The 25,048-nt window shown below is 44.6% G+C and overlaps 5 protein-coding genes across 6 annotated transcripts in view; 4 read left to right on the forward strand and 1 right to left on the reverse strand.

The window, feature by feature from the left end:
• cdk15 (cyclin-dependent kinase 15) overlaps positions 1–15,148 on the forward strand; it is a 42,342-nt gene extending 27,194 nt beyond the window's left edge. The window contains exon 14 of the mRNA XM_020592041.1: positions 15,065–15,148. The gene's annotated coding sequence lies outside the window, so the exon portion shown is untranslated. The remainder of the gene's footprint in view (positions 1–15,064) is intronic.
• On the forward strand, positions 6,203–9,800 carry fzd7b (frizzled class receptor 7b). Its single transcript, XM_020592028.1, has one exon. The coding sequence runs from the start codon at positions 6,749–6,751 to the stop codon at positions 8,411–8,413; it is 1,665 nt and encodes a 554-aa protein (XP_020447684.1). The 5' UTR covers positions 6,203–6,748; the 3' UTR covers positions 8,414–9,800.
• On the reverse strand, positions 14,216–17,569 carry LOC109955665 (putative claudin-24). Of its 2 annotated transcripts, none has more exons than XM_020592061.1 (2): positions 17,350–17,569; positions 14,216–16,234 (listed from the first exon to the last, which is right to left on the reverse strand). In XM_020592061.1, exon 2 carries the CDS (start codon positions 15,805–15,807, stop codon positions 15,148–15,150), a length of 660 nt encoding a protein of 219 aa, XP_020447717.1. In that variant the 5' UTR covers positions 15,808–16,234; positions 17,350–17,569; the 3' UTR covers positions 14,216–15,147. The 2 variants fall into 2 exon arrangements, with proteins under 2 accessions (XP_020447717.1, XP_020447718.1); XM_020592062.1 differs by lacking the exon at positions 17,350–17,569 and adding an exon at positions 17,225–17,336.
• A 70-nt stretch (positions 17,570–17,639) lies between these two features.
• dph3 (diphthamide biosynthesis 3) lies at positions 17,640–20,165 on the forward strand. Its single transcript, XM_020592065.1, has 3 exons — positions 17,640–17,837; positions 19,013–19,087; positions 19,528–20,165. Exons 1-3 carry the CDS (start codon positions 17,730–17,732, stop codon positions 19,600–19,602), a joined length of 258 nt encoding a protein of 85 aa, XP_020447721.1. The 5' UTR covers positions 17,640–17,729; the 3' UTR covers positions 19,603–20,165.
• A 964-nt stretch (positions 20,166–21,129) lies between these two features.
• Positions 21,130–25,048, forward strand: part of LOC109955645 (protein Shroom2-like) — a 22,167-nt gene continuing 18,248 nt past the window's right edge. Inside the window, exons 1-3 of the mRNA XM_020592012.1 lie at positions 21,130–21,324; positions 22,114–22,374; positions 24,163–24,311. Coding sequence (XP_020447668.1) covers positions 22,159–22,374; positions 24,163–24,311 — 365 coding nt within the window. The 5' untranslated portion in view covers positions 21,130–21,324; positions 22,114–22,158. The remainder of the gene's footprint in view (positions 21,325–22,113; positions 22,375–24,162; positions 24,312–25,048) is intronic.

The raw sequence follows: 25,048 nt of genomic DNA on the forward strand, positions 1-25,048 counted from the left end.
TACTCAATTAATTGTCTTGCATCAAAAATATTACTAACGTAGAAGTATGTAGTCCAGTAAAAAGTGAGTAGTAAGTAGAAGTACAGTGTTGGAGTACTTGGTTGTGTGTTGTTAAAAACTGTTCAGGTTAACCGTTTTTGAACACGCTGCTGTCGGACACTTTAACAAACTTCTTCCTGTTTCATCGTGTCCTTCATTTGTGGCGTGGTTCTATGTCCATCACGAGGACGTCATCAGACTCAATCAGTGACTGGCGGCTGATCCACAACACCATTAGCTGTGTGTCGTCATGGCAATGCTCAGCTGAGGCATTAGGACAGTCAGCTTGTGTTTCTCTGAGTTGACATGCAGATCACATACTGCTGCTTGTTAGAGAGGTGGAGGCCCCATCCCGCAGCCACACTGTCACTGACGGAGACAGTAAAGGTTCATTACTAAGGTTTTCATCCTCCATGTTGCAGCAGCCTCCTCTTTTGTTTATCTAGAGGTCAGGACTGGATTTAATGCTCTAGGTGCTGATAGCAGATGGGGTCAGAACCAGACGCTGGCACCTTCCAGTCAGACAACCCCCCACCCCCCTTGCACCAAGGCTGCGTCCACACCAGAGCTGAAGCTTCCCAGATCTGATGTGTCCACAGCAGTGTGAACAGACCACACCAGATGTCCTCAGACCAGATCTGAGCCACCTGCATATGTGGTCCTAGACGCGATTCCTAGCCAATCTCTGACTGTGCAGCGCTGTCAGAACAGTCAGATCAGAATCCATGTGGCTGTAATATCTGCACATATGGCCTGTCATCATCATTCGGCATCGGCCCCTCACAGACTGGTGACAATAAACATGGAGGCGAGCGAACACAGCACCGGGGTCAGTGGACAGACCAGGACATTTCACGTTTGTTGAACATTTACGGAGAAGCTTCTGATCAGGCCAAACTGGAAGGAACGTATCGTAACCCAGCAGTCTGGGAGGAAACTGGGCCATTTGACTGTCGCACACACAGCCTGGTTGTTATTGTTGTGCGCATGTGGCTCACATTTCAGTTACATCTGTGCATGTGTGGCAGTTTACGAGCTCAGCGGTGTTCACACTGGAGCCGGGTACATGGCACAGACGGGAAGCAGCAACGCACAAAGGTCAGAGCTGAGAGTTAAGGCCCGAGACACTAATCAGTTTTTCTTGTGTCAAACTTTGTTGCTTCCACATTTTAAAGTCTGAGACTTTACTCGTTAATAAAAATAATCAGTTTTGTGTGAAGTGTTTGTCCTGCTCACCCGTCCTCTGCGCGAGCACCATTGTGACCTCTGACCCCTGGGGGTTGGCCAGGTTAGACTGAGCTGACAATGGAAATGAAAAGAAGGAGGAAAGCTGTTAAATTAGCAGTGACTGTGACTCATTAATATTTAGCTTTAAACAGAATCAGGATCAACATTATTCTTGTTATTTAACATTATATATTTTAAGACTTAAATCACCATATATTAAGATATTAGGGCATAATTTCTCTTAAAATAATTACTTCTTATGTCAGAGTATCAGAACTAAACATACTTTTCTTCTCAAAATCTTACAACTTTGTCTCAACAGTTTATTTGTATGTCTTATAAATTGATATTTTGAGAAGAAAAGTTGTAACATTTTGAGGAAAAGCATCACATACTAGAGAAATCAACCTTTTATTTTTTGTTACTGTTGTGACTTTTTCTGATAATTTTCAAACTTTTTTCTCAAAATAACATTTCATAAGAAAATGTCATCTTTTCTCAAAACATCACATTTTATTAAGGTGTTCCGTTTTGTAAATATTGCGACATTTCTCCGAATATTTCAACTTTATTCTGAAAATGTGTCTGTTGTAGTAGTTTTGCTAAATCACAGTAGTTTCAGAATAAAAGTACTTATGTTCAGTACTACAAGATAGTTGCATTAGACTCCGTGTGTCCCTAATAAATTGATCCTAAGACCTTTTCTGTAGAAACATGTCACAGCTAAATAATAGACTCTGAGGAGCCTGAATCAGGACCGGCCCTGCGGACAGTCTGATCTAGATTTCTCAGGTTTCTCCCAGCTTAGACCCCCCTTCTTCTTCTTCTTCCTTTATCTCCGCTCTTCTTCTCTGCTCTGACCTGTGGGCGGAGCTCCTTTGTCCCTGCCGTCCCAGAGTGCATCTGGGTCCCACCCCCCACTCCCCCCAGGAGACTTGTCATGTTAATGTGTCTGAATGGGATGGTAATAGGATGTTAATATAATGTGCTCTTTAACACAGCTCCCACTGTGCCATGTCAGGACATCCCCCCCCCCCTCCCCAGTCCAGCCTGGACCCCCTTCACATGGCGGCTTTTCATCTGCAAAGGGTGCTGGGGGCAGTTCCTCCTTTAGAGGCCTGATTTGAAGAAGGCTGCAGCTGAAATCTCAGATGTGAATAAAGGGTGTGAACCAGTGAAGTGTGGTGAACATTCTCAGTTTGGTGCAGAAACTTAAACCACTGCAGACGTTCACTGGAAAATCAGTCGACACAAAAAAAACCAAATGACAAATATCACAGTGCAGGAACTTCACTAAACAGTCTGTTAGAATCCATCTTTCTGTGTTAAACACTGCTAGAAACAACATATTGTAACTTTTTGAGTTCAAATGAGAATAAAGTCAAGTTTTCAAGGTTGCTGTATAATATTACAACATTCCTCCAAAAATTCCTGAAATGTACAGCTTTTGTTTTTGAATTTTAAAACTTTATTATTTAAAACTGTAAAGAAAAGGATTGCTGACTCAAATTAACCAAACTGTTCCATTTGATGATTAGTTGAATGTAAATATAATAAATAATGTTGCGGTTGATTTGGGACGACGGGAGAACGAGGAGTTGTAGGTGTGCTCCTATTCACTTTTTCCATCGTTTGCTTTCTCCGGTATTTTCTTTTTGTTTCTTTCCTTCCTCTCTTTCTCCTGATCTCCCCAGTCCTCTACTTTTCCTACACACACACAGGAGAGAACAGAAAACACTAGGAGAAGAGTTGATGGAGGCAGCACCAGTCAAGTTCCTAACAAGGCGCGTTGGCGTTGGTGTGTTTGGTTTAACGCTGCTGTGTGTTTATACTGGCCTCACTTCTCTCAGGAGCGATGGAAACTCCTCTGTTAAATAAATCACGTGTCAGAGTGAGACTCAGACACGTTGAACAAAATGTCTCGGAGCTGAAACATTTTCACATCTACTTTTTACTGGTTTAGTTGTTGTTTACATTTATAATTTAAATTATATTTCAACTTATCTCCATATTTTTACTTTTTTGCATTTTTATTTATATTTTCTTATATCTCTAAGTTTTATATTTATATTTTATCCTTTTTTAAAAAACCATTTTCCATCAATCTTTTCATGTCTGGGTCCAAAGAGGAAAAGTATTATAAGATTTACCGTAGATTGTTCTGTTTGTTGCATCATGTTTTTTAAAATCCCTCCACATCTGAATTAAACCATCAGAGGGTTTTACTTTTCCTCTTACATCTGAAAATGGGGGGGGAACTGAACCTGCATATTAGGAACAGAGCTGCTGGTGCTGCAGTTGTTTCTGTTATTCTGTCCACCCCATGGTCAGTCCCCCCAACCCCCATGAATCTGAACAAGACTAAAGTATTGAAGGGTGGAGGGTGTGGTGGCGTCCGTTCCAGTCTGAGCCACTCAGCGGACCAGTCCTCTGGCCTCCTGACCCTACTCCGAGTTTGCATGTGGATCTGGTCCTAGATCAGATCAGCTGATGGGGGGAAGAGATCTTAGTTTCTTTCCTCTGAGTGGGGAGCAGATTGTTCTATACAGCTGTCCCAGTCCAGTCTGGTTTCAAGGTGGACTCAGGTCCACAGACCTTTATGGTGGTATGGGTCTCTTTGTGCCCATTTTGTGTCTTTTAACGGAGTCTGTGACTTTGAGACGAAAGAGTGACAGCCCCCTCATACAGAGGCTTAGGGCCAGGGGCCCCTGACCTCTCAGGCCCTGGTCCTGGTGGTTCTGTTGACTAATCCATCCATGTGCAGACTTATAGTAGAAACCTGAGGAATAACTTTAGATGGTTGTGACTAAGCCTTAGAGGACAGTCAGCGATGACTCCTGTGTGGGGGGAGTATTAACTGTCAGGAGACAGACCTCTGCACCAGTCTGATACTGGACAGACCAGATCAGAGGCCGTGCCTGTTTCTCGTGGGACTGTTCAGCGTGTTGGAGGTAACACTGCTATGGAAGCTACATCTGTTCCAGCACACCTGGGGGGGACTCAGGTTTTGTTTACTAAGGGGAGGAGACTTGCTGGGCACCCTCCCCCACTGCTCTCAGCTCTATTTTAAAAGAAAATGACACCTCCTTTTCTCTAGTGTCATAGTTTAGCCCATCATTCCTGTCGGTGCGACTGCAGAGGAGGACGAATCCTGAAGAGAGAGGTTAAACAGATCAATGATAATAATAAGAAATTAAAGTGAATTTGACCAAACAGTGTTAAGTCTTTCTGTCTCTGTTCTGATGGTTGAAACATACTCCAGCCTGGGCTCTTGCTCCTGCATCGGAGGGGCATGGGCCTTTGCCCCGGCTGTACTCAGCTGGGTTTGTAGCTGGTTTGAGGCTGCAGCTGGTTCAGGACTGAGCAGCTGAAACACGTTGAATCTCCAAAGTCCATTCCATTTCACTGCATTTTTCTGAGAGCTGTAGTTAGTCTGCAGACCCAGGAAAACGTATTTATTACAGGTGAGGATCAGTTTTTGACTCCTGGAGGGAAACTCCAGGAGACTATAGTTAACATCGGCTCCACCTTTACCAGCTGCAACACCGGAGCAACTTAATGCTTCAGAAACTGTTATCCAGTAATATACCCTTACTTGAACTGTGCCATTCTGCACAATGACTACTCATACTTTTACTACTTCAAGTATATTTTGCTGCTGAAACTTGTGTGCTCTTACTGAAGTCATGCTACTTGCAGCAGAGTACTTGTACACTGTGGTACTGTTCCTCCTTCCAGCGTAGAGGAGAGGATCCAGCTGCAGATCAGGGCAGAGAACAGGAGGTGTCAGGCTGTGGGGGAGTGATGACGCCCAGGTCAGAGTGGCGGTGATATTTCAGTAAGCAGGGCTGCAGTCAATGCAGAGGTATGTGGAGCCTGTCCGTGATCCAGCAGCACGTTGCCTTGCAGGCCTGGGTTTATACCACACACAGGACAGTACCTCGTCTTCTGCCGCTGTCTACTGCACTGCACAGTTACTACACAGCTTTAACCACGTAGCAGAGTCACAGTAATACTAAATATGATCGGGGTTAAACTCCTCAGCAGGATTTAAAGTCTACTAAGAAGTAAAACATGCAGTGGTGGAAAATACATGTACTCAAATACTATTTAAGCACAACTTTCATGTACTTGTACTTGACTTGAGTATTGTCTTTCTGTGCTACTTTGCTCCACTACATTATTTGACAGATGAAGTTACGTTGCAAACTAAGATGTTTTCAGGCAAAAACACATATAAAATATAAAGTGTTCTAAATTAAAGAAGGGGACCTGAAACCATTGTTTAGTTAACTGAGTCATCTCTGGCAGCTGTTGAGATTTTCATGCAAAAGTGTGGAAAGTATTTCACTGTTCTGTCTCTGTTTTGTTGTATTATTTTGAATTGTAATAGTTTTCAGGTTTGAACTGTTAAACTGTTGTTTGCATGAAACAAAGCATTAAATACTGCTATTCACTTTTCTTTTTGGTTCTTTTACTCTTAGTACATTATCCTGATTATACTTCACATACTTAAGGAGCATTTAAAATGTAGGACTTTGACTTACTTGCAGTAAAAAGTACAAGTGTGGTACTTTTACTTAAGTAAATGATCTGAATACATGCCCTACCATTGCTGAAATGTAGAGGAAGAAATGTAGAAAGTCATACAGTACATTCTGCACAATGAGTACTTTGACTTTTGTGTTTACAAAGGTTTTTGTACTTTGATTAACACTTTGAATTCAGGACTGATCACAGTAAAGTGACTGAAGTAGAAACTTTAGAGTAAACCTGAAAAAAGCTGTGCAAAAGCATGAATATTTGCAGGAAAAACAAAATAACACCACGCCCCTTTCAGCGCCACCGACCAATCAGCAGCCAGGCGGTGGAGAAAGGACAGCGTTTGATTGGAGGATCGAGCAGCCAGGCCGGGTTTCAAGGCGCCCACTGCTAATATCGGGAGGCGCCTTGAAACCGGTTCCTGCAGACCGAGCTGAGGGAGAAAAAGCCCTCTGAGCGGCAGAGAGGTCCGCATTAACCAAAGTTTTACCAACAAAGAAACTTTTCTCCCGCATCTCTGGGGATTTTTACTGAGGATAAAGTCCCGAGGAGTCGGTTCGAGACGTGGACACTTCACCTGCGGCGCAGCCAGACCACGGGTCCGTGCCCACTCGGTTTGAACGAGCTGAATTAAAATCGGAGGACGTGAGTTTTCAATTAATCAGTGCTTTTAGTGTTTATCAGTGAAATAGGAATAATTTAAGTCACCGTATCCGGACTGAGACTGGACTGAATTATGAATAAATCATCAGTGTGTCCTAGAGTTGTGGATTAATAAAGGAATGTGGCATTAAAGAGCTCCAGACATAGAAATTAACCAGCGGTGCCCGAAGCGGCAGGACGTCTCCTGTGTTTCATAGTGTGTTGCTGAACTCCTCCACCTCTTTAAAGCATCTGTTGCTTTGTGGAAACTCCTTTCCCGGTTCTGCTGTCATCCATCATGGCTGTGTGGAGGGGCTGGCGGTGCGTTTGGACAACGGCCTGCGCGCTGGTCTCTGCGCTCCTCTTCCAGCCCTGCACCGGTCAGTATGACAAGGGGATTTCCATCCCGGAGCACGGCTTCTGTCAGCCCATCTCCATCCCCCTGTGCACAGACATCGCCTACAACCAGACCATCATGCCCAACCTGCTGGGACACACCAACCAGGAGGATGCTGGGCTGGAGGTCCACCAGTTCTACCCGCTGGTTAAAGTCCAGTGCTCCGTGGACCTCAAGTTCTTCCTGTGCTCCATGTATGCTCCTGTGTGCACAGTTCTGGAGCAGGCCATCCCACCCTGCAGGTCGCTGTGTGAGCGGGCCCGGCAGGGCTGCGAGGCGCTTATGAATAAGTTTGGCTTCCAGTGGCCGGAGAGGCTGCGCTGCGAGAATTTCCCGGTCCACGGTGCAGGAGAGATCTGTGTGGGTCAGAACACCAGCGACACCGAAGGCCCCACGTCACACCCGACCCCCAACCTCCCTGACCTCGTCACCCTGCCCCCGTACATCCGGACCAACCAGCCCTTCTCCTGCCCCCTGCAGCTCCAGGTGCCCGCCTACCTCAGCTACCAGTTCCTGGGGGTGAAGGACTGCGGCGCCCCCTGTGAGGCCTCCAAACCCAGTGGCCTGATGTATTTCCATGAGGAGGAGCTGAAGTTTGGCCGGCTCTGGGTTGGGGTCTGCTCTATCCTGTGCTGCGTGAGCACCCTCTTTACCGTCCTCACATACCTGGTGGACATGAGGCGGTTTCGATACCCGGAGAGACCGATCATCTTCCTGTCCGGGTGCTACTTCATGGTGGCGGTGGCCTACACCACCGGCTTCCTGCTGGATGACAAAGTCGCATGTGTCGACAAGTTCAAGGAGGACGGCTACAGGATGGTGGCGCAGGGCACCAAGAAAGAAGGCTGCACCATCCTGTTCATGATCCTCTACTTCTTCGGCATGGCCAGCTCCATCTGGTGGGTGATCCTGTCCTTCACCTGGTTCCTGTCTGCCGGGATGAAATGGGGTCACGAGGCCATAGAGGCCAACTCACAGTACTTCCACTTGGCAGCCTGGGCAGTGCCGGCGGTGAAGACCATCACCATCCTGGCTATGGGGCAGGTGGATGGCGACCTGCTCACCGGCGTCTGCTATGTGGGCATCTACAGCGTGGACGCCCTGCGGGGCTTTGTCCTGGCACCGCTCCTTGTCTACCTCTTCGTCGGCACTTCCTTCCTGCTGGCAGGCTTTGTATCACTCTTCCGAATCCGCACCATCATGAAGCACGACGGCACCAAGACAGAGAAGCTGGAGAAGCTGATGGTCCGGATAGGCGTGTTCAGCGTGCTGTACACGGTGCCCGCCACCATCGTCATCGCCTGCTACTTTTACGAGCAGGCCTTCCGGCCCCAGTGGGAAAGGACGTGGCACATGCAGACCTGCAAGCGCTTTGCCGTGCCGTGTCCGGCCGGAAACTTTGCCCCTATGACTCCAGACTTCACCGTGTTCATAATCAAGTACCTGATGACCATGATAGTGGGGATCACATCTGGATTCTGGATCTGGTCTGGGAAGACGCTGCAGTCGTGGCGCAGGTTTTATAAAAGACTGAACAGCAACAGCCAGGGAGAGACAACGGTGTAGAGCCAGTGGAGGACGCTGAACTCCTGGAAGTCAGACCTGATTGAAGTCTTTGTGACTGGACCTTGTGTGCAGAGGAACCGTCACAGTGAAGGACTCGGAACACTTGTTGTATGATTGTAGAGATGACTTCTGCAGTCACAGTGACGCTGCCCAATCGGTGCCCTGGAGGATTCCTGCAGAACAGCAGCGTAATGTGACCCTAAGTCCAGTTTCCATTATTCTGTGAATTGTTTCCTCATGTAGCCAATGTTGTCTTTAAATTGTGAGAAGCCAGTGCAAACCAGCTGTGACACTTTACTGCCAGATGTGCTCAGAGCTGATGTCTCTAACAGTGGAAAAGCCAAAGATGTTACATGTTCATGTTTTTCTCTCATTAGTTTCTTCAGTGCATTTAAGTGAAGTGAGACTTCAGCCAAACATGCAGGTTAAAGATGTTTGCAACATTGGCAGGTTCGACTGAGTCGGTTTGTAGCGTAGACACAGTGCAGCAGTTCCCAGTAACAGTGTGTTGTAATGACCATGGGAGGGCAGACAGGTGTGAGGTGACAGAACAGCTGTGAGCAGGACTTGTAAAAACAACAGGAAGTTTGTTGATGTTGTTTATCACACAAATGGCTGATGGAGGTTGTTAAGGAGGTGGGGGGGAACAGTCCTGACCCAGTGACATGTGAACACACACATGAAAGACACGTGTTTAGATTCAGTGCAACTTCATTATCTCTGTAGATCTGCTTAGAAATCAGAGAACACTGTATTTCATTAGATCTGCCAAAGCATTATGGGAACTGCAGTGCTAACACTTAGAGTACAAATATTCCAAAATATATTGTTTGTGTGTGTGTGTGTGTGTCGCTGCTACAAGATACACAAGTGTGACGGATTTGTTCACGTGTTTGTGTTTTTACAAATTACTATTGGTCGTCAGATTTAACAGAACTCTCCCAGATCAAATTTATTAATAAACTTCATTTATACCCACTTAAATAAAATCTAAGGAAGTACTAAACACTGTACAGTTCAGCAGAAATAATGACTCTGTATTACAGCCACAACAACGCCACCTTGTCACCATCGGCCTCAAACTACACGACATTTTTCTTTCCTTGAATTTTTATAGTAAAACAGTCACAGACCTGTTAAATAAGATGCAGCTGAAATGTTCTGTGTGTTTGCTTTTCTGTCTTCTGCACGTCTTTGTTCAAGAATGTGTTTATCATCGTTTTGCAGTTTGGAGTGGCAAGACTTGTGCAGCACTGCCCCATGTACCACTCGCCTGTAAACACACTGTCAGAGGAGCTGGTGTATTTATGGGACTTTACAGTCAATGGTTTTGTCTTTGCTGTTACTTGTACAGTTTTTCAGAATAAACCTTTGCAGTCGATAATGAGTCAGGGTGTCAGGAGGTGGTTTATATGAGTGGCTGCAGTAAATCATCACATCTGTTCTGGCAGCTCGCCACTATGGTCTATCATGAAGAGTGTGGCTTTGTTCCAGGGGCTGATCCTTCTCTCCTGCAAAAAAGTTTTGTTTTTGTCCAGGCTGCAGATGCTGTTGAAACCTTTGCTGTGCCTCCGAGAGTGAAACCAGAGCACTGTGACCTCCTTACTGGGGCTGTTGGGGAAGTACAGAGCACACAGTCAGTGTTGTTCACTTTCTTTCAGAAACAGAAAAGCTTCTGTCATGTTTGGAGGGGCTTCTCATTCTGCAGCAGAGCTGCTCACATTCATGTTCACTTCAGTCACAGTATATCCAGTATCTAAATCATAGGCCTGACATCCACTTCCTGAGGCTCTCATGGCTCTGATGTCCCTCCTGAACAAACCTCCTTAAATCCACTTATTAATCACAGGAGAAGAGGCTGCAGAACCTGACTGAGAATCCTCCTCTGTCTTAAGTTTCCTTCAGGGTCACAGTGATCCAGTGACAATCGTCTGGATGTCCACATAGGTGCTGCCTACTGCTCATTCAGCTGCTGGTAGTGGGCATACATGCAAACAGATGGAGCACACTAGTGATGTACAGCTGTATTAGGACTAATATCTCCTGTAAATATGAATCATTACTTTTCATTGGCGGCGATGTGGCGCCCTCTGGTGGCGATGAGAAGCTGCACATCAGTTTAATCAAGACATGTTAAGTACTCGGTTCTTTTACTGCAGTAACAGTAAAAGTCCTGCATTCAAAACATTGCTTAAATAAAAGTACAAAAGTATTGCCATCAAAATCTACTTGAAGTACCAGCAATACCAGTACTCATCCTGCAGAACGGTCCATGCTACATTAATGTCTCTGATACTGGATCATAGTGACTGATACATTACTGTTCATCACTTTAATGCTGCAGCTGGTAAAGGTGGAGCTGATGTTAACTACCTTTATATACTTATACTGTGAAGTACTTTACATCCTGCTGAGTAGCTGGTGGATTTCCCACAGGGATCAATAGAATCTGATGATTCTACTGTGTTTGGTTTGATTCATCTGATTCTGAAAAGGAACTAAAGTTATCAGATCCATATAGTGCAGTAAAAAGCACACGGTTTGTCTCTGACATGGAGTGGAATCACATGAAGTAGCAGAGCAATTCCCAGGTAAAGTACAGGTACCTCACAGTTGTACTGGAGTACATTGTTCACTTCCCTCCTCTGACCACTGGAGGGCGCTGATCGCTCACCTATTTCTGCTCCTTCTCACTTTAACCCAGATCAGCTCCAATGTTCCTGATCACGTTATTGATCTGATGAGTGTTTGCCGCCCTCAGGTGGTCACACTGAGGACCCGCAGCACTTTCCACAACACAGAGAGGTGACGTGAACTATCAGAGCAGTGGATATACCTGCAGATATAACCTGGAGTGATGCACCTGAACGGACACACCTGCTGTTTGTCAGCTGCTCCCCTTCCTCCTGCTCTGGATTTCTCCTCTGCTCTTTTCTGGAGCCACTTTCTTCTGGTTGTTGAAGTATCAGTGGATGTTTTCTGACACGCACACATCTGATCTGCTGAATGACTTCCTGTCCTCTGCTGCTGTAAACTGGCTTGTTTGTCCCTGACTGTTAGAATACTGGGAGCTCTGGTCCCCACTTTGCTTCTCAGTGACACAGACACACACACTGAGGCCAACGCCGACAACTGTTATTCATCAGTCAAGTGTCAGAAAATGATGAGAGAGTCCAGTGAGACGTCTTCACACAACCTTTGATCAAACGGTTTCAGTTAGTGCATGTTTACCTGTTGGCTTCAGCTGCAGTGGCAATTCAGACTGATGGTGAAGTCTGCCACATCCTGTAAGTGCAAACACATGTAACTTCTTTATTTTCTGTCTGATTTTTCAGTCTTTCTAGCCTCCAGCACATTGCTCTGTGCAGCGATAGAGGCTAGTGGAGCAAACGGGCTGAGACCAGCGACTGTGACTCCAGACACTAACCGTGATGGCTGTTCTCGGCCTCGGCAGACAAGCCTCACATTTCTCCCAGTGCAGCAGTGTGTGGCTCACTGGTGTGTCTGGTCTCTGCCTCGTCCTGAGCATTCACCTGTAGTGAGAGGGGTCGGCTGCTCACCTGCATTGGCTCATTTACTTCGCTGTGTTTGGGACGGCGTTGACAATAAGAGCCTGATCACTTCTCGTCCTGAGCATTCACCTGTAGTGAGAGCGTTGACAATAAGAGTCTGATCACTTCATTGTCCGTGTGGTGACTCCGTGTTCAGTTTAAGATCATGTGAGATTAACACATGATGTCTTGTGCGTTGTATGTTGTTATGGGCTGTGGATAGATGCACAGTGTTACCTCTAACTGCAAACACTGGTACTGTTCATAACACACAACTGCTCTTGTTGCAGTGACTGTCAGTGATTCAGGTCACACTGACAGGAACAGTCAGTAAACCTGTAATAAGTCACAATAATGACAGACAATTTGTGGCTGACTGTTGCTGTTGTGCACAGATATTATATAAAAACACGATGTAGACAGCGTAGCACTGCAGTAAACTACTGACTGGACTTTCCTGTTGTTAAATCAACACTTTAGTGTAGCGCTCTGGCTGATTTGCAAGCTGCTGAGTTGCCGAGATAAAAACCATTACTGAGGATTTTTGACTTGCTTCTGTTTTCACTGGCTGTTGATCTTAGATGGAGACACTCCCCTGTAGATAAACGCTGATTTCCAGCCTTAATTCTTTCCTTCCTTGTGTAACACAACAACACACTGTGTGAACACTGTCTGCAGGGTTCCAGCTGTGGTTGGTGTGATTCATACTGGAGCTGATGGAGATTAACCTCCACTGCTCAGGAACCAGAGTCTGGTTTGAAAACAAAGGAAATAAACACTCAACACAAATCTGTAGATGTGTGTATTGATGATTGTTGCCCTGAACTCTGACTGTCAGGCTCACACTGCTAGGTGTGTACTGTACCAGATCTCAGTCCACACATCTGGCTACAGGCCTTCAGGCTGAGACACAGTTCCCCAACTCTCCACACACATTTGTAAATAACATTGTTGCAGTCATGTCCCATGACAGATGCCTGTGCGTGAGAAACGAGCCGGTCCGACATTGTGCTCACAGCAGCACGTCTGCAGCGGCCCTGACCACCGGTGTCCTCCTCCTGTGTCAGCTGAGAGGGTCTGAGAAACACATCAGGGATTTCCAAGGACACATGGAGAGCAGTCATTCCCGCCATCAGACAGTCACTAGCTGTTGTGAGTCAGGATGCTCCGGCTCTGGTCCGTCCTTGTTGGCAGAGTGGGCTTCATGGCTTTATGATAAGAGCCGCTGTGAAACAATGTGAGGGTGAGGAGGCCCACTTCCTCTGGGACCACATGACGTACCTCTCTCTACTCGCCCCCCAGACCAGGTCTTTTCAGATCACGGTCTATTGTCCCAAAACGGAAGAGGGCAATTAAAGGGAAGGCGGTGAGCTGCGCTTTCATGTTTGACCCTGTGTTGTGAGTGTGAGGACCCAGGCCTGCAGCATGCTGTCAGGCCTCTGACTCTGGATGGGGCTTATTTACAGCACGAACACAAGGTCACCTTTCCAGTTAACACAGTGGCCACATGATGTTTCTTAGTACACTTGCCAGGTCGTATACCGTCCACTGATGAGGATTTCCTTTTCACTGTTCTACTCACACCCTCTCCATAAAACTTGTAATGAGAAGGAAAAGAGGGCAGATATTTACAGCTGTCAGACCCAGGATGGAAGATGAGCTGCTGCCTCATCACGTTCAGGGGACAAAACTGTGATCAGCAGCGTTCCACTGTAAATTCTTCCAACCTGATCATCTAGTTAGATCAGAAACATTTTGGCAAAAGGAAAAAATTCAACAACTGTCACAATAATTATACGAATCTGAACAGGTCACATGACGCGGTTGCCATAGTGGACTGATGTGGATCCAGCCGCTGATAGTCGGGTGATAATGAACGTATTGTTGGAGCAGAACAACAGCCGCCGTCTCTCTGTGTACAGAGAAGCTGTAGTCAACCATTCAGACACTCCGAGAGGAAACTGACACAGCAGGACACATGGACCAGTGATGAAGATGAAGCTGCTGTTTCCTTCAGCTGCTAACCTTCCATCTAGTGGTGGGCATTACTGAAACTGACACTTTATATGTTACTGATCACATGTGAACTAGGCTGCCTGAGAACCCTCCTGTTTCTAAGTTCCCTTCAGTGTCACAGGGATCCAGTGGCGGCTGTGTGTATGTCCATTGCACACTGGAGCTGTTTGCTGCTCGTTCTGCTGCTGCTGATGGGGTCAACAAATACAGGACAAACACCCACTCTATGCTTTGATTATGCAGGATCTTTATTTACATGCTACTTGTCTTTACAGCCATCTGCTGGCAACACTCTGGATTCAGATCGTAATAATTCTGTACAAATCATTCTTCAGCATGTGATTGAACACGATGTGATTTTGAACCAAACACCAGCTGCTTCTCTCTCTCTCAACAGTCAAATACACAACATACATACACCTGTAGACACATTTGGGCTTTTCTGTCAGCCTGACCGCAGCTCCCTGATGTTAAGATACATTTATTTAACCTTTAAATTCAACTTTAATCATCTTTTATACCTGCTGAGTAAAAATGTTGATAATGGAGCATTTTTCATATCTGATCATCAATAAATCAGTGTTTTTCAGGTGGGGGAGCCTCAGGCTTACAGAAATGATCATGTGTTTCCAGAAAACACTACAGTGGGATTAAATCTGTTTCCAGCTCATAGAGACAGACGTGTGTCATGTATTCAGACATTCTGTGAGAACAGTTCTTGCACAAACAAACAGCAGCTTTTTTTGTTGCTTTGGCTCCAGGAAAAAAAATTCCTCACAATAAAACATCTGACTGATTGAAGCTGACAGGGTTTAAAATATGTATCATGTGCAATAAGATGTTGCATCACTGGAAATATTTTGGACGTCAGATTGAGCGCTGTGACCAGACCCACAAAACAAACGATACAAAAGCTTTAACATTTTCCACAGACGAGACTCGTCAGGCTGAATTCAGTGTTTCTAAAAAGAGGCTTTGACACAGAGTTTGTGTTTCTGCTGCTCCAGACAGAATAACACCAGAATAAAAACACATTTTCTCAGTGAAATGCTTAATGACAGTTTACAGTTTGTTCTCTCCACAGAAAAACCCTGAACCTGTTCAACAGACCATATGGACATGATTAAAGGAGTTTTATGGAGAACCGGGCCCTGGCAAGTAGGAGTCTCAGACATACTCAAATCTGGTCCTGAGAAAGGGGACTCCCGGCTGCAGCCACACCTGAGCCATGGGGACAGGTGTGTTAGAGTTCTGCTTCTGCAGACGCAGACAGGAAATCAGCAGCAGAGTTCCCGCCACCAGGTGAAGGAACCCCGATGTCCAGCCACAGAACAGGGCGTCCCCGAACTCCCAGCGTGGGACCATGTCCGGCAAAGTCTCATCGTAGAACCGATCCACCGTTTTGTAGGCCACGTAAGAGACGGGGATGAGCCCCAGTACCCCAGCCGCCATGCACAGGGTCCCTGCTGCCATTTTCAGGCCCCTCTTGCACCTGACGTTGTCCCGGCAGCTGTTGACCAGGTGCAGGCCGGGGATGGCCAGCAACAGTCCCAGCAGCCCCACTGCCACAGCCGTGCACATGAAGATCTGGGCCAGTTTGATGTCCGGTGACAGACCCAGCAGGCTGTTGTAGGGCCGGCACTCCAGAACCCCCATGTCCTGCACCACGCAGATCTCCCACAGCCCCATCTGATAGCTCTCGGTGGGCAGGAGCTCGGTGGACTGGGTGAGCCAAGTTCCCATCAGGGTGGTGGTCAGTGAGCCGAGCCAGGCCCCCGCTGAGAAGAATACCCCCAGCAGCTCCAGAACACATATAGTCAAGTTCATGACGGCGATGGTCCGAGTCTTAGGGCCCTGGGTCTCCTGTGTCTGCACTCTTTACTTCCCACCTCCCACACTGTCGGGGGCAGGGGGATGTCCTGTGAGCAGTGCCAGCTCTGCAGGAACTCAGAGGAAACCGCTCATTTGTTCAACACACATACAAGTCCAGCTAAGTGGGACCAGGTCTTTGCCAAGACCCTCCGCCCCTACCCCCCCTTCAGTGAGGGCAGGCAGTGATTGGCTGCTGGAAACAACAGCATCTCTCAGCGGCTGCAGACAGGATGTTGTGATGCCCTCATCTCTGTCTGAAAGGCATTTGAAGTTAATGGCATCATTGGCCCTGGCCCCTGGAGACCCCCACAGCATCACCAAGCAGGGCCAACACAAACAAACCGTTAACATGATGTCTCCCTGGGCCCGGTTCAGATTATTACTGTGAGAAAAACAGGAAACAAGTGGAAGGTGCAACGGGTTAAGACAGAACATCCAGACTGAGAGCTGCATCTCCAAGTAATTAAAAGAACAGAGTGAAAGTCACTGAGAAGTGAAGTCGGCAAATCATTTTAGAGGCTACAGAAAATATGTTGGAAAAGTGTTGTTGGTTCAAACAAAGATGACAACTCACACCAGGTTTCTGATCTGATGACAAAAAACCTTGTGTAGTGATTTGGCACAACAGAAATCTGTAATGTCCGACTAAACAATAAAAGTTCATTTAACAGTTTTTTTTTTTCAGGAATTTCTGTCTGAAAAACAAAAACAGGAAAAATGTTCAATGTCAAAGCCAAAACTGCAGGAAAGACAGTGACCTCTGGTTTACACCATGTCAGCACAGGTCAAGATGTGGTTAGTTTATGTGTTTGAATGTATCAGAGGAGAAATCCTGCCTGACTGCATTTTATAAATTCACCTTGTTCAAAGTGCAGTTTTGGAAGAAACATGAAAACAAAGATGGAAAGAAAGAAATTAGAAAGAAAAAGGGAAAAGACGTAACAGAACAAATGAGTCAAAGTGTAAATGACAAAAGAAAAGGAAAAAGAGAAAGCAATGCAAAGAAATGAAGTGCAATTAAATTAGCTTATTATAGGCAGACTTAACTCCATTTAAATATGTCGATTTACAGTCCCCGCCGTCAGTTGCATCTTTACGTAATGATCCGAGAATATTTTAAGGACGCCCACTTATCAATGAGGTATTATAGCGAGTTCGGCATATGGGTCTCCTGTTAAACATCACTGGATTTTTTCATAAAATTCTACTAATTAACAGTGGTTGTCTGTATGTTCTACATTGGTTCTGTTCAAACCTCCAGAGATTAAGAAACAACCTCACATTTTTGAACAGAGTTTGATGGCCTTTGTTGACCGTGACTACTTATTCTAATGCTTCACATTACCGTGTAACCCAGAATTATGTTCCTAACCTTATGTTTGGACTCCACACCAAACTCCATTTGAAAATCTCAGTAGTTTAAGATACCAAACACTGACCAGTCGTGTCTGTACAGAACTTTCTTCAAAAAAGTAGAATTCAGGTTTTATCGTTCACCTGCTGTTGTCTGATGTGATGGCGCCGCCTGGTGGACATGAACAGGAACCACGACAGAGTCGAGCACACAAACACATTAAACGAGTTTTCTGTGATGTATTAAGACTCGCGTGTTTTCGTTCTTGTTATTTAATATTTGTTTTTTCGCTTTGTACATGGTTTGTGATTCGACTCATTTGTCTGTTTTTGATCATCTCTCTCCTCTAGTTTTTCACACGCCGGTATAGTAGGAAGCAGAAGAAGAGAAACGACGTCACAGGCCTCAGACAACTGTCAATTACGTAATCAAACTGCGTCACACCACATGCTTAGATTCTAAATGACTAGATGTTGAGGTGACAGTGAGTTTCGATAATAGTTTAGGCCAGACTGATGACAAAATGTCTGTGTTTCACGATGAAATAGAGATTGAGGACTTTGAATATGACGAGGACACAGAAACGTATTATTTTCCCTGTCCCTGCGGAGACAAATTCGCCATTACTAAAGTAAGTTCAGTGGAAGCTAACGGCTAACCGGTAGCTGTCTTCTTCTGTGGTTAATTAGAAGTTTCGACTTCAGAGGACTATTAACCGAATTAAAATATAGTGCGAGTTAAACATTTGCGCTTCCGTTAGTCTAGGATACGTGTTTTTCATTCTTAAGAACAAATTTACAATGTTCTTACTCCGAACGACTTCACATCAAAATTCACTAAATTTGGGGTTAAACCTCTTCAACAGTATATTTACGTTATAAAAGAAATATTGTTTTATTTCTACTAACCACTGAGGTCTTCTGGTGAACTCGGTAGGGATTTAATGACCAGTTTAATTGAACCACGTAGTTTTTAAATGAAACTCGACATGATTTTGCCCGACTTGTCATTAGGGCTAGGATAAAATATTTCTACATTTTAAAAGGGGGTTCAGTTTGGTATTTAAACTAGATTATTTGCCCACTTTCTTTACACTCACGCACATGTGTATGATTCTCAGTCTCATATTCCTCAGTACGTAACTATCAATCATAACCCCATCACTAACCTCAAACCGAACTGTATGAAAAGTAGCCACTTAGTTTTTTCTTCGGCTAATCACCAAAACCTTTTCATGAATTTGGCTGGAATGAATTGATTATTTATTTTGATAAATAAAATCTCTTTCATTATGTTTTACTAGGTACAGTAAAAGTAGCCAGAGCACAATGTGAACAAGTCATATAATTTATTGTTTTTTAAATGGAGCGGAGCAGTTTGTTTTTATTACAGAAATCCATTCTGATTTATTAGTGATTATCATTTCTTGATTTTACATTAAGGGCTCTGATTGATCAGTTCTGGGCACAATAAGGACTTAATACCAAACTGTTGTCATTTTAAATTTCCATAGTGACCAGAAAATGTTTTCAAAACTTTCACTCTTCAACTTTATGGTGAACTTTGCATATAGAACATCCTGTTATCAGTTCATGTTTCATAACTGTTTAATATTTACTCGTGTTTCTATCTTGTTTTAGTTAGGCTGGAAGATAAGGACATAACTTGCTAAATTTTCAGTGGGGTTTAATTTTATATAAAAACATGTTTTAAACCCTCTTTTTCTTTGGGAGAGAAACAACTTTCCTTTCTCTTGTCACAGCAGCAGTGAACCGTTTGTAACTTAAGTGTGTGTTTGTGTTAAAGGAGGATCTGGAGAACGGGGAGGACGTGGCGACATGTCCGAGCTGCTCGCTCATTGTTAAAGTCATCTACGATAAGGTCTGTAACAGCATTCATCCCTGGTTAAAAGCAAATCTGGCCTCCGGTACAATGAGCAAAAGCTAATATGGGAGCATGGTTATAACATACAGATACAGAGATGTAGATACCGTCAGCGTACAGTTGGACAACAGTGAGACCATGTACAATCAACCAGAAGAGATGTTTAGCTATTGAGGAGCACTTCTCTCTCTCTCACTACTCCAATGTGTTATGGTCACTTTATTGTGATTATATATGTTTGTAACTTTAATTTATTCTTCTAATTATTGTGTCACTGTTTTCATATTTATGTGTTTGTGTGTCTGTCATGAACAGGTGAAGTGTAACTTGAGTTTATTTGTAATTTTCTTGTTGCTACTAAATAAATAATCATGGAAACACTAAGACTTGTGGAGTCTGGCACAAGTTTGAACTGTAAAATATGTTTTGTGTTTCAGGAGTTGTTCATGTCTGGCGAAATCATCGAAGCTCCTTTGGCTTCAGAATCCAAACTGGAGCTGGTTCGGTCCTGAACTACTGCCTCTGAAAACCACGGACTGGTCCTTTTTAAAAACACTTAATTTATGCACAGAGACACTTTGAACTGAACCTGAGTCTGAAGCAAGTTTCAGGGGATTTAAACTTCTCCTTCAGTGGTTTTAGCTCATTTACTACAGACTTCATTTCTTGTCATAAACCTTTGCACTTTTAGATTTCTAAAAGTTGTTACTCTGTTTTTGGTCTTAAATTAACGCTCAGTAAAATCTGAGATCTTCATCACATCATTGAAGCTTGATTTAAATTGTTTGGTTAATTGAGAAACTGGTGTGTTCGGTTGCAGACTCTTTACTGGCACTTTTTTAACTGAAGAAATGTGTTTTGTGTGGTGTTCGTTTGTGTTTGCTCTTTGTCTTCAGGGAGTTTGATCAAAATATTCATAAAAAGATGGACATATCTTCTCACTATGAATAATATCTAAAAATAAATAGATGAAAATAATAAAATACAAATGTGACAAATTATGAAAGGCTGATATTTATAAAATACTAAAATAGCAAATAGTATAAAACAAATTTAGTATAATACAAGTAATGAACAACAGCATAAACTAAAGGAGAAGAAGGTTTAAAAAAAAAAAAAAAAGCATTTAGAAGCCAGTATGGCATCACATTTGTCGGTGATGACGACACTGGCATTATTAATGTATGGTTTATAAGAAAATTAAGGGGAAAATCCCACTTACTACGGTATACCATGACTGGCAGTGTTGTCATATTTGGGCTTCCATAAAGAAGTTTCCTTCAGAGGTTTGTTCCAACTCTCACCTCAATGACCTTCACTGTTACCACACAAAGGTTGAAGTAACATTGCTGCAGTTTCTAGTAGATTTACATATTCATTCCCGATGCTGTTGAGCTGTGAGGATTTCTTTGGGGTTAATGTTCCTCTTTGGCCTGTTTCATAATCGGAGCACTTTGAATTGCCCACTGGGAAAAATAGTTTGACAGCCTTCCCAACAGAGCACAGCAGGACCTGCTCAGACTGTTCCACATGAAATGGATCACTGTATATTACAGCACATCACACCATGTATACCAGTGAAGCAAATCATAAAACCAGTACTGACATCTGTAAGGCCTCAGAAAAGATGTCAGTAACAACTGCTCCTTAATCTGCTGTTATTCATTTAATCCATCATCTTTAATGGTGTTTAACAACCTAATGATGGAAGGAATAAAAGAATATTCTCAAGTACTGCACATTAATATCACTGTGATTTTGTGTGATCACAGTGTGACTTGTGATTACAACTCAGCTTAAATTAGTTCTGACTAGTAAGAGTACAGCTGTGTACAAAAAGATCCTTAGAGATCGGTTCAGTTATGACTAGTAACAACTGCAGATATGTGACGTGGGTTTTTTTCCTAGAGGGGGTTCTGGTGCAGGTAACGCACCTGAAACTGAAAGTCCTACGGGATGAACCGAATTAGACCCGCAGCACATGCAGTCTGGCCATTAAACAGGAGGTGGAGCAGAAACATCGCGATGACGCGTCACGTCGCTATCGGAGTGCGTGATGACCTCACCGTCACCGCCAGGTGGCTGTCAGGTGTAGAAGCGACTCCTTTAGGTCCCGTAACAGGACGAGGAACGGGTCGACACGTCCCGCGACCTGGTGGAGCTTCGCGCCGAAAACCACAGCGTTTGTTTGTCTGTTGCTGAAGTGTCCTCGAGGTTTTCCGAAGTTTTGTTCGGTGAGTTAAAGGTCTTTAAAATGCTACAAATGGATCAAATGTTGATTTTTTTTTTTTCCTTCAGACGATTTTATTTTTGTCCTCTAGCAGTCAGCACATCACCTCCGTATTTTACACGGGTTGTCTTGGCAGTTCTGTGTTTAGTAACTTACTTTAAAATGTTACAGGTTAATTAGATTAACTTGCACCATTTGTCTGCCAGGATGCTGATTTTAAACATAAGAAATATCGTGTTACAGCCGAAAGATTCACGAATCAAATGGTGTCGCTCTATTAAAATATACTTTTATAGTTTGTAAGTATTTCTGATTCAATTAGACAACTCTCTTTTTCTCCATCAGTGAATGGTTAGTTCTATAAAGTGGAGTTTTCAGTGTTTCAGAATCAGAATAAGCTTTATTGGCCAGGTGTGTCGGACACACGAGGAATTTGACTCTGGTACATCAGTTATCAATGTGCATATACATATCCCCATGCAAGGGGCAAGAAAACAGTAAACCAACATAAGGCTAGTATGACAAAATAAGCAGGATTAACAGGCAGTTTTGTCCCACAGACCTACAGATATTCAGGAAACAAGAACATGTTTTGAATCTTTGATTGTTTGGCCTTAACTGATTCTGAAAACAGCTGTGAAATGAATTTCTGATCACAGCGGTTCTGTTTGTCATCATATACAGTATAATGTCAGGCCAGAGCATCTGTGTGCAGGACCTGATGGCGTCCAGCCCCCCTCTGCACTGATTTGTCTGTGGGCCTCACGTCTGTAATATCACTCTTTGTGTTCAGGGTCTCTGAGCTGATGTTGATGGAGCCGACTGAGCCGGAGGCATCATGGACACCAGGGGCCTCAGAGACCACCTGAGAGTCTCTGCAGGAAGGATGAAGTGGTGGAGGGAGGTGGAGCAGTGGAGAGGCAGGGGGCAGCACAGAAGACAGGAGGAGGAGGAGAATGAAGAGCTGGTGGAGGTGCTGCTCCAAGGCAAAGCACCCTGGGGCTTCACCCTGAGAGGAGGCAGCGAGCACCGAGAGCCGCTCATCATCACAAAGGTCACGGCACCAGCATGGAGACGAGCTCTTCACTGATTGTTTCACATTTCATTTTTTGTCTGTAATTGTCAGGCAGCACAGTGGTTAAAGCTGTCTCCTCACAGCAAGAGGTTCCAGGTTCGAGCCCAGCCCGACCTGGGTTATTTCTGTGTGGAGTCTGCATGGGTCTTCCCTGGGTACTCTGGCTTCCTCCCACAGTCCAAAGACATGTAGCTTAGGTGGACTGGCGACTCTAAATTGCCCGTAGGAGTGAGTGAGTGTGGGTTTGTGGTTGTCTGTCTACATGTCAGCCCTGTGACAGACTGGTGTCCTGTCCAGGGTGGACCCCGCCTCTCACCCAGTGTCAGCTAGGATTGGCTCCAGTCCCCCCGTGACCCTGTTTAGAAATAAACAGTATAGATGATGGATGGTAAGAAATAGCTGAAATTGCCCAGTTTGATTCACCAGGGTCCAAATCCTTAAGTGTAAAACCCAAAAAATCTGAGTTTGTTATAGCTTATGACAAAGAAAAGCATCAAACCCTCACACAGGAGAAGCTGGAGAATAATTAGCATGATTTTAAAACTGGATCATCACGATAGTTGCTACTTAATGTTCTGCTGACTGATGGCTTAACCGCGTGGTTTAGTTTAACATGTAAAACAGCGCCAGTGAAAACTCACAAATGATAATAGACTTGTTTTCAGCTGCATGTGCTTCATTTTAATTTAAATGTGAACTCTGTGATGAGGCAACGAGGTTCATTCTTTTCCTGACGTTTGTTTTGTAAAGTATCACAGTGCAGGGGAACTTTATCTTGAAAACGGGAGCACGTAGCAGTTATTCTCTGCAAAATGAGTATTCTGCAACAGCAGGCCCAGGGTGATCACCAGTGGTCGTTAATACCACAGCAGTGAAGCCATAGGACAAATCTTCTGACCCGGCCGAGACGCAGCGAGTGGAATATCAGATCCTGTTTGCAACATAAGCTGCGCTGAGACTTGAGCTGTGAGTTTGATCGTGATTAGACGTGGTGCAGAGTTTAAAGCCCGTCCATGTCGGACACATTCACCTAAACATGTTTCCTTCCAGTCTCCAGCTAAACTGGATGTGTGACATCATCCACTGAAGGTTAAATCTCTGACCTCAGTTCAGGCCGATCAGCGAGAGCAGCACGAGTCCAAGTAATACATTAGAAACCTGGAGTGTTTAGAGTCAGCTTTGAGTCCAGGTGTAAATGTGGTGCTTGTGAATGTGTAGATGGTAGAAGACACATGTAGCTTTACCCAGGTGGTGGCGATTAGGGTTGTACTGTAAACCCGGTGTGAACCATGACACATAGCAGGACTCCAGCAGCACCTCCGCCTGCTGTTAGTGTAGCTACATGGAGCAGCGACCGCCTCAGGTTGCAGGTGGAGTTAATTTTTAATCAGAGCACTCAGGTTACTGGCCCCCACAGGTGGAGGATGTCTGAGGTCAGACATCCAGCTTGGAAATGACAGAAAAAAAAAGAGTCTGTTTTTATTTCACTGCTTGTTTATTGCCTGGTTTAAATTTCCCACCTGTCACATCTGTGCACCTCTGGCTGTTACTGGCTCAAGAGACTTGGAATGTGTATCTGCCACCTGGCCATAGAAATATCTGTTGATATTCTCATGCCAGCATGTTTTTGACTAAACTGATCCGACAGCAGGAGACCTGACAGTTAATATGCAGCCCTGTACAAATGACCATAACCGATAAAACCCAGCAGGCTTCAAACCAAATCAACCCTCATCCTGGACTCTGTGGCTGTATGTGTTTGTTCAGGTGGAGGAGGGCAGCGTGGCAGCGGCCGTCCATCTGCAGGCCGGGGACGAGATGCTGAGCGTGAATGCCGTCCCCCTCAGCGGCTCCCATCAAGAGGCCATCGGCCTGGTGAAGAGCTCCCAGCAGACGCTGAGCCTGCTGGTCCGAAGGTACCACACCAGCACGCACACTTTGTGTAGAAAGATGATCAATTAGTACATCAGTCAGTCAGTGAAGAAAACAGTCAGCATAAACCAGGTGAGCAGCGTTTGATGGTTCAGCCACGGTGCATGTGGCTCCCAACACTAAACACTGGGTGGTGTCCACCGTGGAAACGTGCAGACTTCTTACAACGTGCAGTCAGAAGTGATGAAGCCTCTTGGATGAGAGGTGAAACGTCTTCGACCTAGAAATCTAGTCCAGTTGATTTTTTTCTAAGTTTTTTTCAGTTCTTCGAACATTAGCTCCACTGCAGGGCTATGACTAGTAACTCGTTACTTTCATTAGAGATTTAATGGGGTCAATCCACAGGAAGCGGCCATCACTGGTTTCCTCAGTGACTCCATCAAATGTTTTGACCACAGGTTTGTTTAAATCACATGAGACAGAGAAGCAGAAAGCAGAACCACTAGAGTAGTCCAGATTATATTTGTTTTGGTTTACTCATAAATGGATCAATTAAAACTTCAGTTTAAAATCTATATTCTGCACCAAGTGAATAACGAAGCCTGAGGGAAGCAGCGCCACCTTGTGGAGGCTTGATTCATTGTTTGCTTGACCAGATGTTCTTAGATGATGTCAAAATGAACGAAGAAAATTAGATTGTGAGAATTTTTTAGCTAAATGATAGATGTGCATCAGGGTTATAATGAAATGATAAACTCGGGCAAAAAAAACTTCACAAAGC

This window comes from Monopterus albus, unplaced genomic scaffold (genome assembly GCF_001952655.1).
Source record: "Monopterus albus unplaced genomic scaffold, M_albus_1.0 scaffold16.1, whole genome shotgun sequence".
NCBI lineage: Eukaryota > Metazoa > Chordata > Actinopteri > Synbranchiformes > Synbranchidae > Monopterus > Monopterus albus.